The sequence below is a fragment of the Gorilla gorilla genome, chromosome 1 (assembly GCF_029281585.2).
Source record: "Gorilla gorilla gorilla isolate KB3781 chromosome 1, NHGRI_mGorGor1-v2.1_pri, whole genome shotgun sequence".
Classification (NCBI taxonomy): domain Eukaryota; kingdom Metazoa; phylum Chordata; class Mammalia; order Primates; family Hominidae; genus Gorilla; species Gorilla gorilla.
The window spans coordinates 130,566,383-130,588,912 of record NC_073224.2 but is presented as its reverse complement, the minus strand read 5'-3'; the positions used below and the strand labels follow the sequence as shown (position 1 = coordinate 130,588,912).

Sequence of the window (22,530 nt, the reverse complement as noted above, 5' to 3'; positions counted from 1 at the left end):
TCTCCCTGTTCTGTTGCTGCTATGAAAATATAAAAACAGAAACATAGAAAAGGAAGGAAAAAAATAACAAGATGAGTGTCCTTACTGTCCCCAGCCCTACCCTGGGAGGCTGAGATGATAGGCAGCCAGACTCCAGCTCCCATAGCTTGCCTGCAAAAGTCTCTTATGCTCATTATTATTATTATTGTCATCTTGTCATTTTCAATAGTGTGAAAAATGTTTGTGTCACTGGGGTAGTCTTTCCAGACAGGATGATGAGGCATGTGGCTCTGAATGAGTAAGGCTTCCTGAGTCTTGACACCAGAGACGACTGTGGTCCCACTGGGAAGAGAAACTTGAGAGGGGGAGCTGCACTTCTGGCTCTTTCTAGGATCCTTGCCCTGAGGGTCTGGGAATTGGCTTGTGACCCTTTTCTGGTCCTTCAGCAACCCTAGGCATCCATCCCTCCCTGAATTATTGCCTGCTTTTCTTCAGCTGTTCCTGCAGCCTCATTTTCTCAGCCACTTAGGGAGCTTGAGCTGGGTTGGTCATTGCTGTTGGGATGTTCCTGTTTTCTATTGGACAGCCTTCCTTCCCTGCCTGTGGGTTTGCCTTTAAGGAAGGGGTAGAACCTTTCCCAGGGAGGCGTCCTTGGGTTGAACCACCCCTTTTTTGGAGGCAGGAAGGGAAAAGGCATCATCACTTGCAGAACTGGTGGTGTGGGAGGCCACAGGAGTGTGGGAGGCCTTGGTCCTTCAGGATCACCTGGCTCCTCAGGGCTGAGCAGCTGCTGAGGAGGCGGCAGGGCTGGGATATTCCATTTATCTCGCTGGGGACCACTCCCGTGCAGATGCGAGAGGAGACTTGCATTTCCCTCCTTTGGTCCACCAGGTTCAAGGCACTATATTTTGGCGATGTCCTTTCCTATTCTCCTTGCTCTTAGGCATGGAGGAAGCTTGTTCCCTGAACAAGACAAAATGAGGTGACAGGAGACAGTGCACAGCCAGGGAAATCCAGTACTACTAGAAATCGGCTCCAAACACTTGTTTCACACTCTTGGTTCAGCGTACCAAGTGTGTGATTTGGGGTTTCACTGAAATCGTTTGCCACAAAAGTAATTTCCACAGGCTGCTTGGGATTTACCCTTGTAGACAGACACACAGATACAAATGAAGGTGGGCTGGGAACTGTTCGGTCCCCTTCTGCCTCCGGGCTCTCGCAGGAGCGGGCCTCTCCGGGGCACTCGCGTTTCCCCCCCAGCGCCCAGAGGGCGCTGTGGGCCACTCCGCTGCACTGCCGGCGGCGTCCCCGGGGAGGAGCCTCTCCGGCAGCCGCCACCGCCTCCGCGATCGCAAACCCGGAAGACGTGTTCGGGCAGCTGGAGTGTACGGGCCCGCGGGCCACGGCCATGCAGCCCCTGGAGGTAGGTCTGGTTCCCGCTCCAGCTGGGGAGCCGAGACTGACCCGCTGGCTGCGGAGAGGCAGTGGGATCTTGGCGCACCTGGTAGCTTTGGGCTTCACCATCTTTCTGACAGCGCTGTCCCGGCCAGGAACCAGTGAGTGTGCGGGGCGGGGTTGCGGAAGGGGGCGGAGTGGAGATGCTGGAGGGGCAGCGCTTGGGAGCCCCGGGAGACTTGGAGGAGGGACCCCAGCAGTAAAGGGGAGGCAGAAACAGTGGAGGGATTTTGAGGGCCTGGTGGGGCGGGGCCCCAGGGATCCTGGAATAATGGGGTTTTGGGTGCTGTGGGGGAAGGGCAGACGATTGAATAGACCGAACTACTTCCTCAGAAACAGGTCCCCTGATGGAGGATAGAAGTGAAGGAGGCCGGGCGCGGTGGGTCATGCCTGAAATCCCAGCACTTTGGGAGGCCGACGCGGGTGGATCACTTGAGGTCAGGAGTTCGAGACCAGCCTGGCCAACATGGTGAAACCCCGTCTCTACTAAGAATACAAAAATTAGCCAGGCGTGATGGTGCGCGCCTGTAGTTCCAGCTACTTGGGAGGCTGAGGGAGGAGAATCGCTTGAACCCGGGAGGTGGAGGCTGCAGTGAGCCGAGACTGCGCCACTGCACTCCACCCTGTGCGACAGAGCGAGACTCCGTATCAAAAAAATACAAAAAACAAAAAAAGGGGCAGAGGACTGGGCTGCCAGCTGAGAGGTGCTGAAGGGGGAACCCGGGCCAAACTGTTGTATGTGTGTGGATAAGGAGGCCCTCTTGGTTGCTCACCCTGGGGCTCCTTGGCTGCTCCACTTTGTCCTTAGTTCCTGTGCCCGATTAGGATTGGGGATGGTACTTTTCTCCTGTGGCTAGATTCTTTGGGTTCCACCTAGCTACAGGGGCAGGAACAATGGTACCAAGCCCTCAGCCTGTTCTCTTTGATTCTTAGGTCTTTTCTCCTGGCACCCTGTATTCATGGCCTTGGCGGTGAGTTTAGGCTTCTATCTGATTTGTTTGGGTATGCCTCACCTCATTCTCCCAGGCAAGCACCCAGCTTTCAGAAAGCTCAGCCTTTCTAAGGCTAAGACAGGTGGAGGAAACATCTAGGGCTCATCTTTCCCTGCAGCCTATGGGATTGGGAAACCTGGAGGGCTGGGCCATAGGCAGTTGTCAGATGGTTGAAAAGGGCGGGAGGGCATGGAAGATAATTTCTTTCTCCACTGGGGCCTGAAAGGAGAAGGGGGGAGAGGTGTTATCCGGTCATCTCCCGACTTGTCCCCAAAGTTCAGGAAGAAATTTAACATTTGCTGCTCCACTGGTCAAGAAATGGGAGTCATTGTAGAGGTTGGGATGGGGAGATGTCAACCTGAATGAGGAGACGTGCACTCAAGTGCTGATTCCCAAATGTTCCCAGAAATGTTGAGCTGTGAGGCTGGTGGTCCTGGCTGAACTTATTTAACCCTTACCCTTTGTCCTCTTTGTCAGGATGTATGAGAGCACCTCCTTTTTCTCAGGCCTCCAAGCCAGACATGAGGCTTACTGGCTCTCTCTTATGTTCACAGTTCTGCCTCTGCATGGCTGAAGCCATCCTACTCTTCTCACCTGAACACTCCCTGTTCTTCTTCTGCTCCCGAAAAGCACGGATCCGGCTCCACTGGGCAGGGCAGACCCTAGCCATCCTCTGTGCAGCTCTGGGCCTGGGCTTCATCATCTCCAGCAGGACCCGCAGTGAGCTGCCTCATCTGGTGTCCTGGCACAGCTGGGTGGGAGCCCTGACACTGCTGGCCACTGGTGTCCAGGCACTGTGTGGGCTCTGCCTCCTTTGTCCCCGGGCAGCCAGGGTCTCAAGGGTGGCTCGCCTCAAGCTCTACCATCTGACGTGTGGACTGGTGGTCTACCTGATGGCTACAGTAACGGTGCTTCTGGGCATGTACTCAGTATGGTTCCAGGCCCAGATCAAAGGTGCGGCCTGGTACCTGTGCCTGGCACTGCCCGTCTATCCAGCCCTGGTGATCATGCACCAGATTTCCAGATCCTACTTGCCGAGGAAGAAAATGGAAATGTGAGTTCCTGCGAACTCTGAATCTAGGTGGGACGCTTGCCTTGAACATCATGGTTCCTTTGGTGATCTATAAGGGATCTATTTAAGAAGTGGTCAGGTTTTTGCACTTCTTGGCTGGTCCAGGGACTGCAGAAACCAAAGCTGCTATTGTTGAGGAATAATTCAGTGGGTCAAAATGGGGAGATGTACTGGGTATGAGTGGAAGGTGATGGAGAGCCTGATCCTGAAGCCTCTACTTGATGAGAGACAGAGTTTTGGGTGGTGATAGTGATGTGCTGGTGGTCATTTGTTGCTTGTGTGCCTGATGAAAAATTGGGTTCCTGTAAGTTATGAATGGCATCCATGGATATTTGGGTTACTTTTAAGAAAGCAGTGTGATGTAGTGGAGAGAGCCCATGGGTCTTATTTATGGGATATGGTCCTCTTAGGCTCTGTTGTACAACCTTAGGTACATTCCATATCTTAAGACCACTGTTTCTTCATCTGTGAAATGTTTCTAAACAATCTCTAAGTCCCTTCCTTCTCTAATATACAGCGTCTGTCAGGTCGGTGTCTCAGAATACTGTCCCAGCTGTGGACCACGTGGACCACTTAGCAGACTCAGGGGGTAGTTCTTTACTCTCCCTTTACTCCCCTGGAGGGACAGCTCTGCCCTTGAGGCCCTTCAGAAATTTGTGCTGATTTGGTCCCTGTGCCAGGGCACAGGGGGTCAGGCACTGTGAAGAGAAGGGACTCAGGTGAGGGTCTTCTGGACTCTAAGACGGTAAAGGCACTAAAGTCACTTTAAAGCTTTTGTAGAAGCAGGAGGGCATTGGCTTAACCAAGCCGAAGGCTCCGGGCTGGGCTGCCTAGCCCAGCTAAGATCTTCCTTCAGCCCACCTCAGGATCTGGGCTTGAGGGCTGCAGGGCCTGCGTGTGCTCCCTCCCCCGAAATCACTTCTCAGGGCAAAGGAGCCCCAGGCATCTCATGCTTTGCCCTTCTTAGGGCTCAGGTTCTTGCCTTAGCACATAGGTTCTGGGAGCTTTTTTGAAGCTTTTCATAAGGGCCAAGGAAGTGGGGCAGGGCTTTTCTGATCCAAAGAAAACAAAGTTTCTCTGGTTACCCCTCTTCCCTTGTTATCTAAGCTTTCCTCAGTTGTCATCTCTTGCCAGCTCTTTGGTCCAAGAGGGGGCTGAGTTTGGTGCCAGCTGGCAAATGAGGGCTGGACTCTCTTCCCTCCAGAGACCACCACCCTCCTTGCTGCAGCTGAAAGTAGTTCCCCAGGCTGCCCTCGGTGGTGAGGACTGGATGCTAGACTGCTTAGCTGTGGTCTGGGCTCAGTTGAGAAGATAGGATCTCCCTAGATCATGGCAAGGCCTGACAACAGCTGAGCCAGGAAAGTGCTGCTGAGGCAAGTAGACATAGCTCACAGGGAACTCTGGGAAGCCTGGGGTGTAGGCGCTGGAGCTCCAGTTCCCAGGAGCAGGGGCAGGTGTTCCTAGATGTTAGTGTTGTGGATGTCCTTGGTCTTCTGAAGATTCAGGTCCTCCTCTCCGGGTAGCTTAGAAGTAAGGAGGTTGGTTTGATTCAATAGTACAAGAATGGGGACAGCAAGGGCAGAAGTGTCCTCTCCACGTACCTCATTATGCCCCTCCTGGGGGAGATTGCATCTCCAGGACAAGCATCTAAAGGAGGCCCCTGCTGTGCAGAGGGGTATTGTTCCTGTCTCTTTCATTGTCCTCCCTCCTCTCAAACTCTCCAGTGTGGTGTGAACTCAGAAGAAACGGTTACTGGGGCTGCATGGAGAATTTCACCTGCGGTGATTTTGATCCAGGGACTGCATCTCCTCTTTCCTCATCACAGCCAGTGCTGAGAGGCTCATTCTACCTGCCGCAGGGTAGGAGGGCTAGGCAAAGTTCACCAGCTTGCTCTAAGAGCAAGCAGGCAATGCCGTAAAGCCTGAGCCTGCCTGAGGTGCTGCCTCCTCCCAGGTGGTGCGGGGGCTGGTGGGCGGGCGGGCAGGCGTGCTGACAGCCGGCAGTTTGCGTGGGCTGTGCCATCTGATGTCTATTCCCAGCCCTGGGAGGAAGGGGGAGTCATTTATATTCTGCAGGAGGAAGGGGCCCCAGCTGTCGCCTTTCTGACCAGCAGGCCTGGAGGGCAGGGGCACAGAGCAGAGAGGAGGGCACTGGTGGTCTCCTGCTTAGCCTGGTGGTCTCCTGCTTAGCCTGGTCTGACTGCAGTGTAGGGAATAGGTCACCAGGAGGAGCCCTTCGTCCTGGCAGGCCGGATTGTGGAGGGACTTCCCTCCCCCCCTTTTCCATTTCTCCCTCCATCACCACCTGCCCTCACATCCTGGGGCAGCAGCTGGACAGCCATTAGACCTCAGTGCCAGGGCACTCTTCCTCCAGCTGGGATCTCAGTGGCTCCCAGCTGCATGGGCTCCTGCTTGTGTGTTCCCTCCTCCGCCATCCTCTGTTCCCCGCACCTCCCTTATTCTGCTCATGTCTGGGGTATTCACTTGGCTCCTCAGCAAGGAAGCAAACGCCTTGGAGGAGAAGCACATGGTTGCCCTTTTGTCCTTGCTCCCTGGCTAGGGAAAGCTGCTAGTGGTCAGCCTGTTTTGCCTTTTTTTTTTTTTTTTTTTTTTAAAAAGCCAGGGCAGAGTGCTTAGATTTTAAAAATTTGCGTGTCATTTGCACAAATTTTCATATCAAGCTAAGTCCTGATTCCAAATTTGATTATATTCCAAATTTGATTATATTCCAAATTTGATTATATTCAAATTCAACCTTGAGGACATTAGAAATATAGATGGCTTCTGTATCCAAATCTGAATGGAAATGAGATTACCCTTCTGGGTTCAGATACCCCTCCCAAGCCCCCATCTTTTCTGTAACCACCCCTCCTCTGAGCCCCATCATGGCTGGGGTTGGTATGGAGTGGGAGCAGCTCTGTATCTGGGGAAGTCCTCCAGCCTCACCTTCTTGGCTCTTAAGTGGTAGGCTGTTACCACTTGCCAGCCTGGGCCTCCTCTCTCCCCACCCTTTCACAAGGCAGGCTGCCCTTCCACACTCACTGGCCCATCCCTTCTTTCTCATCGTCCCACCCTCCCACCCCCGTGCATGGCTGCTGTAGGTCTGGTTTTTTTGGTTTTTTTTTTTTTTAAGACGGAGTCTCACTCTGCCGCCAGGCTGGAGTGCAGTGGCACAATCTTGGCTCACTGCAACCTCTGCCTCCCGGGTTCAAGCGATTCTCCTGCCTCAGCCTCCCGAGTAGCTGGGACTACAGGCACGTGCCACCATATCCAGCTAATTTTTGTATTTTTAGTAGAGATGGGGTTTCACCATGTTGGCCAGGATCTCTTGACCTCGTGATCTGCCCGCCTTGGCCTCCCAAAGTGGTGTGATTACAGGCGTGAGCCACCGTGCCTAGCCAGGTCTTGTTTTGAAAACCTCACTGTGGGAGATTCAAGCATCCTCCCTAAGCCAGCTGGCCGCTGTGCTAAAGCCTGTTCAGAGTTAATAATAATCATTAGCTGAATGGTGCTGGGGCCTTTCAGCTTCAGATCTCTAAGCACTTGCAGGCTGAGTCAGTCAGCCCTCACCTTCCCCCTCCTTCCTGGGCTGCAGAGTGTAACAGAATGGGAAGGCACTGTGGGAAGGAAGTCAGGAATCTTGCTGCTAGCCACGCCTTGCAGTGACTGTCGTCTGGGAGTGGGCACTGAGTCCTCTCAGTAAACTAATAAGACTTGCACCTGACAAAGGTCAAGATATGTAGGGAACACAGTGTATGCTAGGCTGAGACCTATGGTGGTGGCAGGGGTGGCTGTTCAGCCTGAACTTCCAGTACTCCTGCCCTTCCTTCTGTTTACCTGTCTTGGCCTCCAGGGGGCACCCCTGGTCTTGATGCCTCAAGCCCAGCATTTCTGGGTCCCCTCTGCAAGCTCAGAGAGCAGGGAGGCTTCTGGTAGTGCTCTTGATGCTCCTGTGTCTGGTTGGCACAAAGATCCTGTGTAACATGAAATGAAAGGTGCATCGGCTTGGGGGCTGGGAAACCTGCAGTATGGGTTTACTCCGTCCCTATCACTGGTGTGGCTGTGGGCAAACCACTTATTGCCTGACCTACCTCACAGGGATGTTGTGAGGGTTTGATGAGAGAATGAATGTTAATAGGAATTGGAAAATTCAAAGCATTAAACACATGTAAACAGGTGGTATTTTTATGTTCTTGTCCTTCTCTTTCACTGAGCCAGGCTTTGGGCTTTATGCTTCTTAGGCAATAAACAGTTATGGATAATGACAGGGGATCTAAGTCTCAGAGAGTTGTTCTGGCCATCATAAGAAAACATGGACACATTTCTTCCTTCCAGATGCAAGGTCAGCTCTTACCAACTCCTGCCAGAAATGCCACCACGGCCATGACTAGTGAAGTTTGCCGTAAGTGCTGCCTACCTGGTGTTCCCAAATCACAGGGCAGACTGCAGATCTCGGAGTCAGTACAATTCCTCCCTAGGTCCAGCCTGAAGTTCCTGGAGCTGGTCTTCGTCGGGAGCTGCAGGTCACAAGTCTATCTAAATCTCTCCTAATTCTGCCCTTCTGAGGGAAAAGTGGAGCAGACAAGCTAGGAAGGGAGGAGCAACTGGAGCAAACAGCATCGCCACAGACCCTCTATTTACCGAAGCCACAGAATGAGCAACACCTGCCTCAGGGATTGGAGATGCAGAGCAGGGACCCCTGGCTTCCCAGGGTCCACAGCCTGGTTTCCCTTTCCCCATTTCAGGCTCTTGGAGTAGGATCAGTCCCCTCCTCCTCCAAGTGCTTTATTGGCATTCACACACACACACACACACACACACACACACACACTGAAAGCAGTTCTGTTTAAATTTTAAATTGGGGAAGAATACTTTCCATTCCATTTGTCTGAGAGCAGCAGCAGTCTGCCTGGAGTGGATGCAAAGAAGCAGGAACAGCAAAACAGCAGTGCAGAGGCTTGAATATTCGTTTTTTATCTTAATTGCTTTTTCTGTCCTGGGATCCAGGAATGAAACACTAGTCAGGCATTGTGTGCAGAGCCTCAGCAGTCCTCACCAGCACTGCACAAAGAAGACAAGCTGAAAGGCAGAACTGCCCTGGAGGGTGGTTTGAAGTAGCCCGTCTCCAGCATGGCGCTGGGCTTAACCCCTTCATGTAGGCAGAAATTACCTCCAGTGAGGGGACCTTCCCCCTACCCACCCACTCAGGAGACTCGGCTAGTCACCAGATGCATCACAGAAGAACAATCTCAGTTTATAATCCACCTGCTATTGCTAGGATTTCCCAGATGAGTTTTTAACCTCTGTTGGAAGCAGATTAAGGAATGACTTCAGGCTATTCAGTAGCATCTGAGGAGCCAACTCTGTCTCACTGAGTATACATGAGTGGCCCCCTAGCACCCCTATCTTTAAAGCAGATACCCAGTTATCTCATGGTGCTTTCTAAGGATGCTCAGTTCTGCTCAGGCCCCCCAAAAGCAAACTATGACCAAGTGAGGGAGCAGTGGGAGGTAAGGGAAATGCAGCACAAAGTACAATCCAACTCCAGTACTTGCCAACCTGTATGTGTGTGCACATGCATGCATACACCAGCCTTGGAGGCAATGACTCCTGCCTAATGTATGCCAGTCTCACCTAATGTATGCCAGTGCCAAAGGGCATCCAGAAGTCCCACTTCAGGGCTCCACGTCCTGGCTCACTGCAGGTTGGTTCTCTCAGGCCATGGTTCCAACCAGGGAGAGTAAACAAGCTGACTAGATTGGAGGCGTCAGGGCAGGTCTAAGTGTCTTCATCATTTTAAATTTTCCACCTGAGAGTGTAGAAGCCTGATGAAGGGGCTTAACTGGCAGCTGCTTTAGCCTTCCTCTCCCAAGCCCCAGGAGAGGAAGCATTCAGCACAGGCTGACTGTGGCTAGACCAGAAAAGCCAACCGTCCCACTGCAGGGGCCTGAGCCTTTTCTGCTATGTGGGTGGAGAAAGTGAAGCTTCCCCACTGGTTTCCTGTGAGATACAAGAGAAGTGGTGCAAGAAGTGCATGCAGAAAGGGAAGGAGTTGAGAGACTGGGGGGAAGAGAGGCCAGGTTAACCAATGCACTGAACTCTTATCTATTCTCAAAGAAAACTGTCATATTAGCCTCCTCCCTCCCCGCAAGTGCTACCTAAGAGGAGCCAGGGTAAGTGCTGCAAGGCATGGCAGACAAAATTGCACATCTTGGCCAGAATCTAAGGAACTTCTTGTAGTTTGGGGGAGGTGATGGGGAGGTGGTGAGGATGTGGGTGGTGGGTGGGTGGGGGGTGTTGAAGAGATGCAGCCATGGACTTCCTTGGGCTTGGCACAGGCCAAAATAGAAGAGAGAACTCCAAGTAGTCCTCATCAGACTTGCTCTCCTTATCAGCTTCATCCTGTCGGCCAAATTGTCAGCCATAGAAAAACTGCTTTGCAGATGAAAAACCATATAAATGCAGAGTATGGGAGTGCTCTGACATCAACAGCTGTCATTTCACTGACTGCCAAGGTTGACTTGTCTGATGTGGCTGGTTGTGCAGTAGCTCCACCCCTCGTCACCTTGGTTGTTCCTCCTGAAGTGAAAAACAACTTTCCAAATAGAGGAGGGCTGCCCTTCAGTCAAGACTTTAGGTAAGTATTCAAATTCGCATTCTTTTAATTTTTTTCCTTGTATCATTTCCTCTCCCTCTTTGGAATCTGCCACGACAACCCCCTTCTAGAATCACCAAGAGAGTAGCCAAAGAATCAGCATGGTTAGAGTTTTAGAGTCCAGTCCAATTTCTGGTAGGCTGAATCTGTACCAAAACGTAGGGACTGCATTTTTCTGTTCCATGCAATGCCTAGGACACACTAAACTGTCAAGGAAGATTAACCTGCCCATTAGGTGAATATACTTTTAGCCTAAGATGGCTACCATTTACAACATGAAAATACTGATAATAAAATTCTATGAAGGTGAGCTGCTGCCCACCATTTTTTAAAACCCAATCCAAGCATTTTTTCCATGGTATGGTCAGTAGGCTTGATCCAGACTTTTAAGAGAACTCGGCAGGGAGGCAACCCTCTGCCCTAGGGATCCAGGAAGACATTATCTACAAGCCTCAGCGAGCGCCAAGTCATGGGATTTCTAAACTCTAAAGCTTCAGTGACATTTGAGAATCTTAGGGGTCAGCAAAGTATGGTTTGTTGGTCAAACCAGCCCACTGCCTGGTTTTACGTGGCCTGTGAGCTAATAATAGTTTATATATATATATATAAAACATATATTTTTTTTTGAGATGGAGTCTTGCTCTGTTGCCCAGGCTGGAGTGCAGTGGCGCTATCTTGGCTCACTGCAAGCTCCACCTCCCGGGTTCACCCCATTCTCCTGCCTCAGCCTCCTGAGTAGCTGGGACTCGCCCGCCACCACACCCGGCTAATTTTTTGTATTTTTAGTGGAGACGGGGTTTCACCGTGTTAGCCAAGATGGTCTCGATCTCCTGACCTCGTGATCCACCTGTCTCGGCCTCCCAAAGTGCTGGGATTACAGGCGTGAGCCACCGCGCCCGGCCTAGTTTATATATTTTTTAATGCTTGGAAAAACTCAAAAGGCATGTTAAAATATGAAATTCAAATTTCAATGTCCATAAGTCAAATCTTTTTTGGACCACAGCCACAGTCATTCATTTTTGTCCTGTCTGTGGCTACACTCAAGCTATAGCAGCACAGCTGAGTTGTAACAGAGACTGTGTGGTCTGCAGAGCCTAAAATATTTACTATCTGGCTCATTAGGGAAAATGTTTGGGACCCCGGTCCATCTTAATGCCTAGATGTGTATTTCACCCATGTCCGTACAATAGCACTTAAAGATTTTCTTCCTAGATAGGACACACCCTTCTGAGGTACAGTGAACCCCACCCACAGGCTGAAAAAATAAACCAGTCAGATTGTGCCAGAACAGAGACTCAAGCCAGGTTTAATGATCATTGTCTAGTTTTCAGAGCCCAGAGGCTCCAAGATTTGCCAGCCTAGGTGTACACAAGTGGGAGGAATGGGGTCTTGGACACGGGAGGCCTGCTTGCTTTGTCAGCAGAGCTACGAGGAAGTACAGAGGTAAGAACACACACAAAACTGGATCCATCTGCTTTGCTCTCCCCAGCTGGGGTGTACCCTCTCCTGGCCCCTTCCTTGGGCCCCATAAATACAAAATAATAATAATAATTACACAGATTGTAGAGCCCTGTCATCCTCTGTCTCCAGGGACACCTGCTTCCTGGGAGACATGTCTGGTTTATGGGTGTGGGGTAGGGTAAGAGGAGGTGGTGATCTCTCGGCCTTTTCTTATACCCACACCTGGCAGTTTTCAACACAGGGTTCTAGTGCGCTTACATATGCTGATTATTCAATTCTCCAATTAAAAAGCTACCTTTGGGTTCTATCACCTGAAACCATGGGAAGAAGCAAATCAAATCTCTTGGTAGGGCAGCCAGGTACATCTACCAGGTGTCTCAAACTCAAGGCCAAACTAATGGATATAGTCAGGAGACTTAAGAGCCACAGGGCCTTTTCTCATTCCCTAAACTGGGTAGGAATTATGAAGAAAACTGCCCTCCCAGTCCTCAGGAGCTCCATCACGATGCCCCAGAAGGCCTGCTTCACTTAACGCTCACTTTAAAGATCTTCAGAGCCCTAGATGGTGCCAAGCGGGGAGACTGCAGCATGGAGATGAGATTTTCCCAGATTTCCTGATGAGTCTGAGGAGGGAGTCCTAGTTCCTATAGCTCCAGTAACAAAATTCTCAGGAGTCTCTGGAATAAATCAAGACAACTTTTCTCTCCTGAGGACAGTTAACAGGAAGAGCAGCTCACAGCTACTTAGCCCCTTGCCAGTTTCCTTCTGAGTCCTTCAATGACCTAGTTCTATCTTAATTGCTCATATATTGCTCATATATATAGTCTTCACGGGAGGTTTCTAAGGAGTCCGAAGAACCAGGTAGCTCCTTACCACCTCTTCTCCCAAGGCCTTCAACCCATGGTTCTTCTAACTCCAGCCTGGGCAGAAAAGTGATTCAGTGCCATGGAGATGTGGGTGAAGCTTCAGGGAGTTCAGAAATTAAAATACAGGAGTGTGTATTTGAAGAGCCTGGCATGGTCACTGTCTCTCCTAAAGAGGAATACAATTGTGTGCATGAAGTTGTGCACATTGGTGGAGACCATTCTGAGAGTGTCATTAATGGGGACTACAGATTCACTGTCCTGGTGGAAGTCAAGGTGCTGGTGTGCATGCATACCTATAAGCATGCATACCTATGAGCATGCAGGTACTTGAGGGAAATGCTGCACCTCTCTCTCAACAAAACTAGGTTACTAATAAAGGATGGACAGCAGCCTTGAGTTCCCAGGACCAGACAAGGGGAAGATGTTGAGTCCCCTTCCCCAATCTTAATAGGAAGCTTAATAGTCAGGCCCTCCAAGCCCCTCACCCACAGGTAAATGACACCTCTTAGAATGTAAAAAGAGGTCAGAAATCTAGAGGATCTGGAGAACTTCCAATGGACTAGAAACGTGCGAGAGAAGAGACACTAAGAAAAACCAACATCAGAGAACATTTTCACCTTCACCCTGCTCATCCCCCGCCAAAGCTCAGAGCAGCCACTCACGGGGCATGCAGTATAGTCAAAGGGAAAGGTTAAAGGGATCAGTCATCTCCATACTCAAAGTATTCTGCAACCTTGGATGGAATGGAATGTTGAGCTCATTCTTCTTAAGTTCCTCTGGCCTCACAACCACAACTGCAAAGACCTCTCGATGGAGGAATGGGGTGGCAGAACTCCCCTTCTGAAAGTTTAGTACTACTGATTATCTCTGCTTCAGGATTGCCTGGAATCTGTGGAGAGGGCAGAACTCGAAGCTGCACTCCAAACTGCCATTCTGGGGTAGAGACCACCCAATTCCAACCCTTCTGATGTCAAAACCCCATGCTTTGACTTTGCAGCAGAGGTGGTATCTCTGAGAGGAGCAAGGCAACCTTGTCCACACAGAGGAGATATATACTGGATTTTCACTATCGCCAAGCCTACTCTAAGCCAGCTGGGGCCAGGCTTTCTTGGACTCCTCCCTTTACAGAGCAGCATATTAGGGAAAATTCAGAATCCCACCTGAGCTTGATAAGGAGACTGGATGAAGAGATGGCATACATTGAGAATCAGGTAGGTCCAGCTGGATGCTACATAATAGAGGCTGATTTACCTTCATCCTTCTAGTGTGAAGTGGGCCCATGTATCAGTCTGTGGCAGGCATCCATAAAAGCTCTGCCTTCAGCAGCCCCCACTCTGGCCTGACACACAGATGCTGGGAATCAAATACTAACCAAGGGTTTCACCAACCAGGGAATTAGCCTATCTGGAATTCACCCCCCATCTACAAGTTTCGTGCTGGCACCTATGCTGTGACATGGACCCTTCAGTTCATGCTATAACCCTCTGTGCCATTGGTCCCAGGACAAGGCACAGATACCACATCCCACATTGCTGTTGTAACTAAAAGGCAGCAGGCCCGGCTCCTGCAAAGATCCATCCACCCAGGGCACATCAGGAAAAAGGAAGGCTTTAATGCAAAGTCTTACAACAGCTTTGGGGAATTGTTACCGATTGAGGTCTCAGCCTTTTCCTGACTCATTTTCCAAAGGTTTTCAACTTCCCCAGCTGTGAAGTTTGACTTCCTAAACAAAGAAGATACTACAGCTTTTCCCCAGTGTGGCTCCTGTGGAAGCTCCCCCAACACACACAACATCACAGGTGTGGGTGGGCAGAGATAGAAAAAATTTTTTTTTCTAAATGTTTTTCTCTTAAGGAGCTAGGGATGACCTCATGAAAGTTTAGGGAATCTGTTCTTCCCCTCACTCCTTCCTCATTCCCATCCAACTCAGACATGCTTCTCTTCCTCTACCACACTGAGAATTGGCAGGGCTTTGGGTACGGGTGTAGCATTTGCCTGAGGATTAATATACCCCCATTTGAAAATCGTGGCAGCCACGCCCTGTTTGGGGTCTTGCTCTCTGTTGTACCTGGGACCAATTCCCTTGAGGTCAGGAGGAATCCATTCCCTTGGGCAGCCAGCCCTCTCTTCCATCCCCTCATATCCTTCGGGGGTGCATTACCTCTCCTGGGGCAGAATCTCCCCACCAACCCATCCTGCTCACACCACAATGGGCGTATCAGAGAAGACCGAGCTGACTGATTCTGGATCCGACATCCTCCGTTGGCCCTTGCCTGTGGCCTCAGGCACTGGCAGGGTGTTGCCTGGCTTGAGCTTGCCGTTTTGACCCTGCCCAGGTCCAGCAGGTTCCAGGAAAGCCACCCGCCGGTCAAAACCATCATCTTTGTCCCCACCAGCCATAGGATCATGGTTGGGTGTGGTACTAAGCATGGAAGAGCTGAGGCTGTCTCCTTGATGGCTGGAAGGCTTCTCTACACCCCGGCACCAGCAGCGGCAAGGGGTGAGGTATAGGTATATGAGGACCAGGACCACACTAAGGATACAGCCCACTAGGGTGGTATAGGCTGTGTTGAGGGTGTCATGGTGTCCGTGCAAGGTGAAATTGTGCACTTTCAATTCCACAGACAGTGTCTCATTGAAAGTCTCTCCCATGGCATAGCAGGTATACACACCACCGTCCTCGACCTGCACCTGCTGGAAAAGAAGACTGCCATCCTTAGACACACTCACTGTGCCATTGGTCACCTCATCTAGCACCCGTTCATTACTTGGTGTCACCCACACCTTGGTCATCCCTTGCTGCTTGGTGTCACACTTGATGATCAAGGTGTCACCCAGGTGGGCCTCCCAGGCACGCTCCTTGTACTCGCCACAGTTGAGGAAACTCAGGTTGAAGACATTGTGCAGCTTCTTGGAGTTCATGCAGTACAGATCCTCTTGAAAGTCCATCACGGAGCTCAGCTGCCGATACTGCCAGTGTGAAAACAGCTGGTAGAGCTCACAGTCGCAGTTCAGGGGGTTGTTATGTAGGTACAGCCCATTCTTGATCCAGGCCGGCAGCTTCTGCAGGTCAGGCAATGGCAAGTTCTTCAGCTTGTTAGAAGAGAGATCCAGGAGCGTTAGTTTGGGTAGCTTGGCTCCTTCCTTGACCAGTTCCAGAGGGAAGCGAGAGATCTGGTTCTGGCTCAAGTAGAGTTTCTGCAGCTGGGCCATGTCATCGAAGGCGCACCGGTCCACCGCCATGATGTGGTTATTGTAGAGCAGCAGCACCTCCAGTACTTGCAGGTCACTGAACAGGAACTCATCCAGTGTACGCAGCTGGTTGGAGGAGAGGTCCAGGTAGCGCAGGTTGGGTACCGGGGAAAAGGCCTCAGAGGAGATGAAGTTCAGGTGGTTGTGGCTCAGCAGCAGGGAGTGCAGCTGGGTCAGGCGCGTGGGGGTCCACTCGGCCCGCAGGCGGCTCAGGTTGTTGTGACTGAGGTCCAGTAGTGCTGTGTAACTGGGCAAGGAATGGGGCACATTGGGCAGCTGCTGCTTGGAGCAGCTGAGGATGTTGCTGGCGCACAAGCAGGCGGCAGGACAGCTAACCACGGCTCGGCCAGCTCTGGCCACCTCAAAAAGCAGCAGGGACAAGGACGGCAGCAGGAGCCAGAGGCCTCTCGGGTCACGGTGGGGGTGCATAGTGTCACTGGAGTGGGCGAGGAAGGCCACAAGGAAGATCTGGGAGGAGGTCACCCGGGCATGTTCTGGTGGGGTACGGAAGGGTCACTTGAGAGAAAGAGGATGGGTTTGTGGTCACCAAGGACTCCAGAGGGAAGGACACCCTCTCCCACTTCCCCTCCCACCCTTACCTCCACCCCCTTTGGGCTAGGAGAGAGAGATGCTGGGTAGTTTCCAGGCACTGTGCAGGCAGTGGGCTGTAAATATCGGCCGAAGAGGAGGTGGCCCGAGGGCCTGCTGGGCTGGGGTCACAGGGGTGCAGGCTGCAGGTATGCACAGGATGGCAGGGACTGCTGGGAGTCACAGGGATGGCACGGGCAGGGTTTGGAGGTGGGGTCGGTGTGCCTTTTGGGAGGAGCTGAGGGAAGGTCAACAGGGCACCGGGCTGGGTAGGACGCGTCCGGTCGGGGTTGAGGGTCCCCGGGGCCTGTAGGGGCGGGCTCCCCCCGGGGCCTCCGGTCACTGCACCTGCTCGGCGAGGACGTGTCTCAGCCCATGGCCGGTCTGGGAGCTCCGTCGCGGCCTCCCCCGGCGGCGCCTCACCGGCCGGCCTGTCACTGCGCCCGCCTTACGCAGGGGCCCGCGCCCGGCACCGTCGCCTCCCGGGGACTTGCGGGGCCCCGCTCCGCTCACCCTGCCACCGCCTCGACCGCTGAGCCCGCCGGAGCCCGCCGACCGCGGTCGCTGCCTCCAGGTCCGCAGGCCTGGCGCGGATCGGTGCGGGGAGCCGGAGGCGCAGCGATCCCAGCGGAGGGAGCGGCGTGGGGGCAGCGAGCACCGCGCGCGCGCCCGTCGCCGCCGCCGGAGCCTCGGGGCGCGTGCGCGCGGCGGGGGCGGGGCGCACGTGCGTGTGTTTGTGTCGGAGCCGGCCGGGCGGACGCGCGCGGGGTCGTTCCCTCAACCAGCGAGCTCCGGACGCTGAGCTAAAGACGAAAATTGGCAGGAAGGGCGGCACTGGCCCCTTAGGCTCCGCTATAACTTCCTCCATCCCCCATTCCCCCATCTCCCAGCACCCTTCTCGCTACACAGACCGGCTCTCAGGAAAAGTCTAACTAAAGTGAATTCGCTGCACCTACTCGGGCAAGAGGCGTCACATGTCTTTTAATTTCACAAATTAAAGAAATCTGGCTCAGCTCCCGCCTGCCAATGTTGGCGGGAAATTCATTAGTCACATTCTGAGGTTCCCCCTCCCTTCTCTCTGTGGCTGTGGGGTCTCAAAAATTGGGGGAGGGGTTCCCCCCACCCCACCCCCGTCTTGATGCTACTAGTTCATGACCCTTGAGGTACCACTGAAGGGCACATCTCCTTAGCCTGCAAGCCAGCTGCGCAGGAGGGGGGAAAGGGGGTGTTTGGTGAGCCCAGGCCCCAGAACACCCCTTTACAGACACCTCATGCACCTCTCCCCACTCCACCTGCTACACACACACACACACACACACGACTGCATACAAGCCAGGGACAATTTCCATTCCTGGAAACTCCGAAACCCTTCCCAGCCCGGAGGAAGTCATTCAGCCCTTAGGTCTGTCCACTTGCCTTCTTCCTAAACCAGTGCCAGCTCCCCACTCCCCTTATGGAGCAATTCCAACATAGTTTCTCTGTTACCTAATCCTCAAGATGAAGGCCAGTGGTGGAGGTGGAGGGGTTTCTTCTTTAGGGTGGCCCCTGAAACAACAAGAAGCTGTTACTAGTGTATGTTGTTTGGGTTTGGGGGTGAGGAAAGAGAGAGATGCAGGAAGAGCCTAGACCTTATCATTCAAGATGTTAGCTGTTCTTGAGATGGTGGACCATAAGAAATTACCTTTTTATTCTTTCCAGTCTCTTACAACAGCAAGATCAAGACTGAAATTAATGTCTCAGTAGATTAGCTTGCTAAGAGTTTTAAAAAGAAAGAATTTATATCTGTCACATGTTTTACCATGAATTTTAGTGAATATATTATCTCTTCAAGGAGTATTAGCGTGTTAATCTTATGCATAGTGTGAAAAGGTCTTTCTGCAAGGTGCAGTGGCTCACATCTGTAATCCCAGCACTTTGGGAGGCTGCGGCAGGAGGATTGCTTGAGCACAGGAGTTCGAGAGCAGCCTGGGCAACATGGTGAGACTCTGTCTCTTAAAAAAAAAAAATAGGCATGGTGGCACGCACCTGTGGTGCCCACTACTTGAGAGGCTGAGGTCGGAGGATCACTTGAGCCCTGGAGGTCAAGGCTGCAGTGAGCCATGTTTGTGTCACTGCATTCCAGCCTGGGTGACAGAGCAAGATCCTGTCTCAAAAAAAAAAAAAAAAAAAGAAAAAAAAGAAAGAAAAAAGAGAAAGATGTTCTGTTCTGTTCATTTCAGGCATCATTGAAAAGATGAGGAGGGTAATCTTTTTGGAGGACAGGGTGTGAAGAATCTTGAAATCACATTGCATCAGTTATCTATTGCTGCATAATCACATTACCCCAAAACTTAGTGACTTCCTACAACAATATACATTTATTGCCTTTCACAGTGTCTGTTGGTCAGATTCAAGAGCAGTTTGGTGGACAGTTCTGGCTTGGCAGTTTCTCATGCAGTTATGCGTTAGATGGAGCCACAGTCATTAGAAGGCTTCACTGGGGCCATAGAGGCTCACTTAAATTCATGTGGCTGGCTGTTGGCAGGAAACCTCTATTCTTATCCATAAAGGTCTCTCCACAAGACAGCTTGAGTATCCTCACAACATGGTAGCTGACTTCCCTCAGAGCAAGAGATGCAAGAGACAGCAAGACAGAAGTCACAGTGATCTGGCTCTTTGAAGTGATGGATATCACCTCCACTGTGGTCACATATGCAATTCCTGATTCAATATGGAAGAACTACACAAGGGCACAAATACCAGGAAGAGAGGATCACTGGGACCATCTTGGAGGCTGGCTATCACACACATCATCTCTGAAGTTACATCTATTTTTTAATTTTGAGAATTTTCAAACATACACAAAAGTGAATAGTACAACGAACTCCCATATACCCATCACCCATTTCAATAATTATTAAAGAAATGTCATCATTTTATTTTGTACAAATATTCGTGAGAAACATATGCTCCTCTCACCCCACCCCTCATCTCCATATTGCATACTTTCTTTTCACTCCAGTGTTGTTCCAGGCTCTCTCCTCTCCCTTTCCTCTTTATTTTTATTTTTTAGACAGAGTTTCGCTGTTGTCACCCAGGCTGCAGTGCGGTGGCATGATCTTGGCTCACTGCAACCTCTGCCTCCTGGATTCAAGTGGTTCTCCTGCCTCAGCCTCCCAAGTAGCTGGGATTACGGATGCCTGCTACCATGCCCAGCTAATTTTTATATTTTTAGTAATGACAGGGTTTCACCATGTTGGCCAGGCTGGTCTCGAACTCCTGACCTCAGGTAATCTGCCTGCCTCGGCCTCCCAAAGTGCTGGAATTACAGGTGTAAGCCACCATGCCCGGCCTCCCTTTCCTCTTTCTGCTGTGTCCAAGGCGTGGGAGAGAGACAGATAGAAAGAAAAAGGCCCCTTATGATGGATACCAGTTTCAAGAGTGGGTGTCTACAATTTGGAAGGGTCACCACAGATATGTTCCTCAATCAGTCTCTTTTTTCAGCTAATCCATATCCTTTTAAAAGTAATCATTTTGGCTGGGTGCGGTGGCTCACCCCTGTAATTCCAGCACTTTGGGAGGCTGAGGCAGGCAAATCACATGAAGCAGGAGTTCGAGACCAGCCTGGCCAACATGGCAAAACTCCATCTCTACTAAAAATACAAAAATTAGCTGGGCGTGGTGGTACCTGCCTGTAATCCCAGCTACTCGGGTAGCTGAGGCATGAGAATCACTTGAACCTGGGAGGTGGAGGTTGCCGTGAGCCGAGATCATGCCACTGCGCTCCAGCCTGGGTGACAGAGTGAGACTCTGTCTCAGAATAAATAAATAAATAAATAAATAAAAATATAAACTAACCATATCCTTTTAAAATGTTAATGTGCAGACAAATCAGCGGGGTATCTTATAATCATGGAGATTCTGAATCACCAGGACTGGGGTGTGGCATGAGATTCTGCTTTTCCAGCAAACTAACAAGATGATGCCAATGCTTCTTTGAGACCACACTTTAAGTAGCAAGGATCTAGAGTTGTGCTGCCTAATTGGTAGCCAGCAGCATTTGTGGCTACTTAAATTAATTAAAATTAAATATAAATCACTTTTTCAGTTTCCTTAGCCACATTTCAAATGTTTATGGCCATATGTGGCCAGCTACCCTGTTGAACAACGCATTGATTGTCACAGAAAGTTTCATGATGGCACTGGTTTAGATAATTGACTCATAATAACTTTCCCACAGGTGCTCTTTAGACCGGAACAACTATTAATTCACAACAAAAGAAGATCTGGGCAAGATAAATAGCAACAGGTTATTTAGTGAGTATGTATTTCCACTTGCTGGAATGGACCAACTCAGTATTCCTAAATACAATTTGAGAGGTTGTTTGGTTAGCTCAGCACTTGAGCAAAAGCAGTTGGATATGTCTCCCAGTTTATGAGACTGGATGAATTCCTTTTCTCCACGCTACAAGTATTTTTTGCTTTCTTAATAGCTAATACTAGCCATTAGAATCAGAGTGGAGAAGGCTGGTAGCAGTGGCTTATGCCTGTGATCCCAGCACTTTAGCAGGCCAAGGCAGGTGGATTATTTAAGCTCAGGAGTTCAAGACCAGCCTGGGCAACATGGAGAAACCCTGTCTCTACTTAAAATACAAAAATTAACCAGGCATGGTGGCATGCTTCTGTAGTCCCAGCTACTTGGGAGGCTGAAGTGGGAAGATGGCTTGAGCCCAGGAGGCGGAGGTTGCAGTGAGCCAAGATCGTGCCACTGCACTCCAGCCTGGACAACAGAGCCAGACCCTGTATCAAAAAAAAAAAAAAAAAAAAAGAAAAGAAAAAAGACTTAGAGCAGAGAATGCCGAGGGAAGACACCCTATTAAGAAGCTATCTTCTGGCCGGGTACAGTGGCTCACGCCTGTAATCCCAGCACTTTGGGAGGCCAAGGAGGGCAGATCTTTAGGTCAGGAGTTCGAAACCAGCCTGGCCAACATGACGAAACCCCGTCTCCACTAAAAATACAAAAATTAGCCCGGTGTGATGACACACCTGTAATCCCAGCTACTCAGGAGGCTGAGGCACGAGAATTGCTTGAACCTGGGAGGCAGAGGTTTCAGTGAGCTGAAATCATGCCACTGCACTCCAGCCTGGGCAACAGAGCAAGATTCTGTCTCCAAAAAAAATTTAAAAATTTAAATATTTTAAGTATTCTTGTATTTTGTGGAGATCCCAATAGTATTACTCATATCAGCAACTTTGTATTTTTTTGGATGTCTCCAAAAAGGGGGGAGCCTCTAAAAATTAGACTATTTTGGGGGTGGGTAGCAATAAAGATGAGTCTTTTGTTATGAATTGCTTAAATGGCTAACATTTTAGCCCTCACCACTAGGTTGAGCCCCCCCCCCCCCCGCTTTTTTTTTTTTTTTTAGACAAAGTCTTGCTCTGTTTCCAGGCTGGAGTGCAGTGGTGCGATCTCGGCTCACTGCAACCTCCGCCTCCTGGGTTCAAGTGATTCCCCTGCCTCAGCCTCCCAAGTAGCTGGGACTACAGGCACAGGCCACCACGCCCAGCTAATTTTTTGTATTTTTAGTACAGATGGAGTTTCACCATGTTGGCCAGTGTTGTCTTGATCTCCTGACCTCCTGGACCTCCCAAAGTGCTGGGATTACAGGCATGAGCCACCGCGCCTGGCTGGATTGAGCCCTTTCTGTATCTAGCAGTTCACTCATGGTTCCATGTTCGGTTTGTTCCTGAAAGTGCTCACTCTTGAGAACTCCTTTTGCCATCCTCCTGCCCCCACCTCCATAAACCATCAATCATTTCACTGACCTTTTAAAATGCTCACACATTGATTTACTCAATGTCCAGGAGGCAAATACTCCCTCTGTTTAGACAACCGGCATCGGAGTCCGTTTTTCCAGTCTTTTCTCTTTCCACCTCAACTCTGCACACTTCCTGGAAGCTCCACTTGATCTGCAGAAACCACAAGAATGTACATACCAACTAGGGGCAGCTGAGGGCTCACTGATGTAGGTGGAGGCATGCCATGGACACCTATCCATGTCCCGGGCTCTTCAGGTTTGTCAAACAAATATGAAGACATCTGCTTAATCTATAGCTCATGCACTACAGTCAGGACTAACCTGCCACCAAAGTGGTGATCATTCTAGATGGCTAAGTCATGAACATTTTCTTGACTTTTAACACTTACATATGGACATCTCAAAATAACGCT

General features: G+C 50.7%; 2 protein-coding genes across 7 annotated transcripts; one reads left to right on the top strand and one right to left on the bottom strand.

The window, feature by feature from the left end:
• The first annotated feature begins 74 nt into the window (after positions 1–74).
• On the top strand, positions 75–7,769 carry CYB561D1 (cytochrome b561 family member D1). Of its 4 annotated transcripts, XM_004026266.4 has the most exons (4): positions 75–1,535; positions 1,768–1,871; positions 2,368–2,405; positions 2,981–7,769. In XM_004026266.4, exons 1-4 carry the CDS (start codon positions 1,388–1,390, stop codon positions 3,090–3,092), a joined length of 402 nt encoding a protein of 133 aa, XP_004026315.1. In that variant the 5' UTR covers positions 75–1,387; the 3' UTR covers positions 3,093–7,769. The 4 variants fall into 4 exon arrangements, with proteins under 4 accessions (XP_004026315.1, XP_004026312.1, XP_004026314.1 ...); XM_004026263.5 differs by lacking the exon at positions 1,768–1,871; XM_004026265.5 differs by lacking the exon at positions 2,368–2,405.
• A 3,663-nt stretch (positions 7,770–11,432) lies between these two features.
• On the bottom strand, positions 11,433–16,994 carry AMIGO1 (adhesion molecule with Ig like domain 1). 3 transcript variants are annotated; one of them, XM_004026268.3, is made up of 2 exons: positions 16,668–16,994; positions 11,433–16,247 (listed from the first exon to the last, which is right to left on the bottom strand). In XM_004026268.3, exon 2 carries the CDS (start codon positions 16,158–16,160, stop codon positions 14,679–14,681), a length of 1,482 nt encoding a protein of 493 aa, XP_004026317.1. In that variant the 5' UTR covers positions 16,161–16,247; positions 16,668–16,994; the 3' UTR covers positions 11,433–14,678. The 3 variants fall into 3 exon arrangements, with proteins under 3 accessions (XP_004026317.1, XP_018868174.1, XP_055209827.1); XM_019012629.4 differs by having other exon boundaries at positions 11,433–16,225; XM_055353852.2 differs by having other exon boundaries at positions 16,833–16,994.
• Positions 16,995–22,530: the final 5,536 nt, after the last annotated feature.

Coding starts and splice junctions, on each gene's coding strand:
- AMIGO1 (XM_004026268.3), bottom strand. CDS start 16,160: ATGCACCCCCACCGTGACCCGAGAGGCCTCTGGCTCCTGCTGCCGTCC.
- CYB561D1 (XM_004026265.5), top strand. CDS start 1,388: ATGCAGCCCCTGGAGGTAGGTCTGGTTCCCGCTCCAGCTGGGGAGCCG. Junction 1,536..1,767: donor GCTGTCCCGGCCAGGAACCA/GTGAGTGTGCGG, acceptor CTACTTCCTCAG/AAACAGGTCCCCTGATGGAG. Junction 1,872..2,980: donor ACGCGGGTGGATCACTTGAG/GTCAGGAGTTCG, acceptor TTATGTTCACAG/TTCTGCCTCTGCATGGCTGA.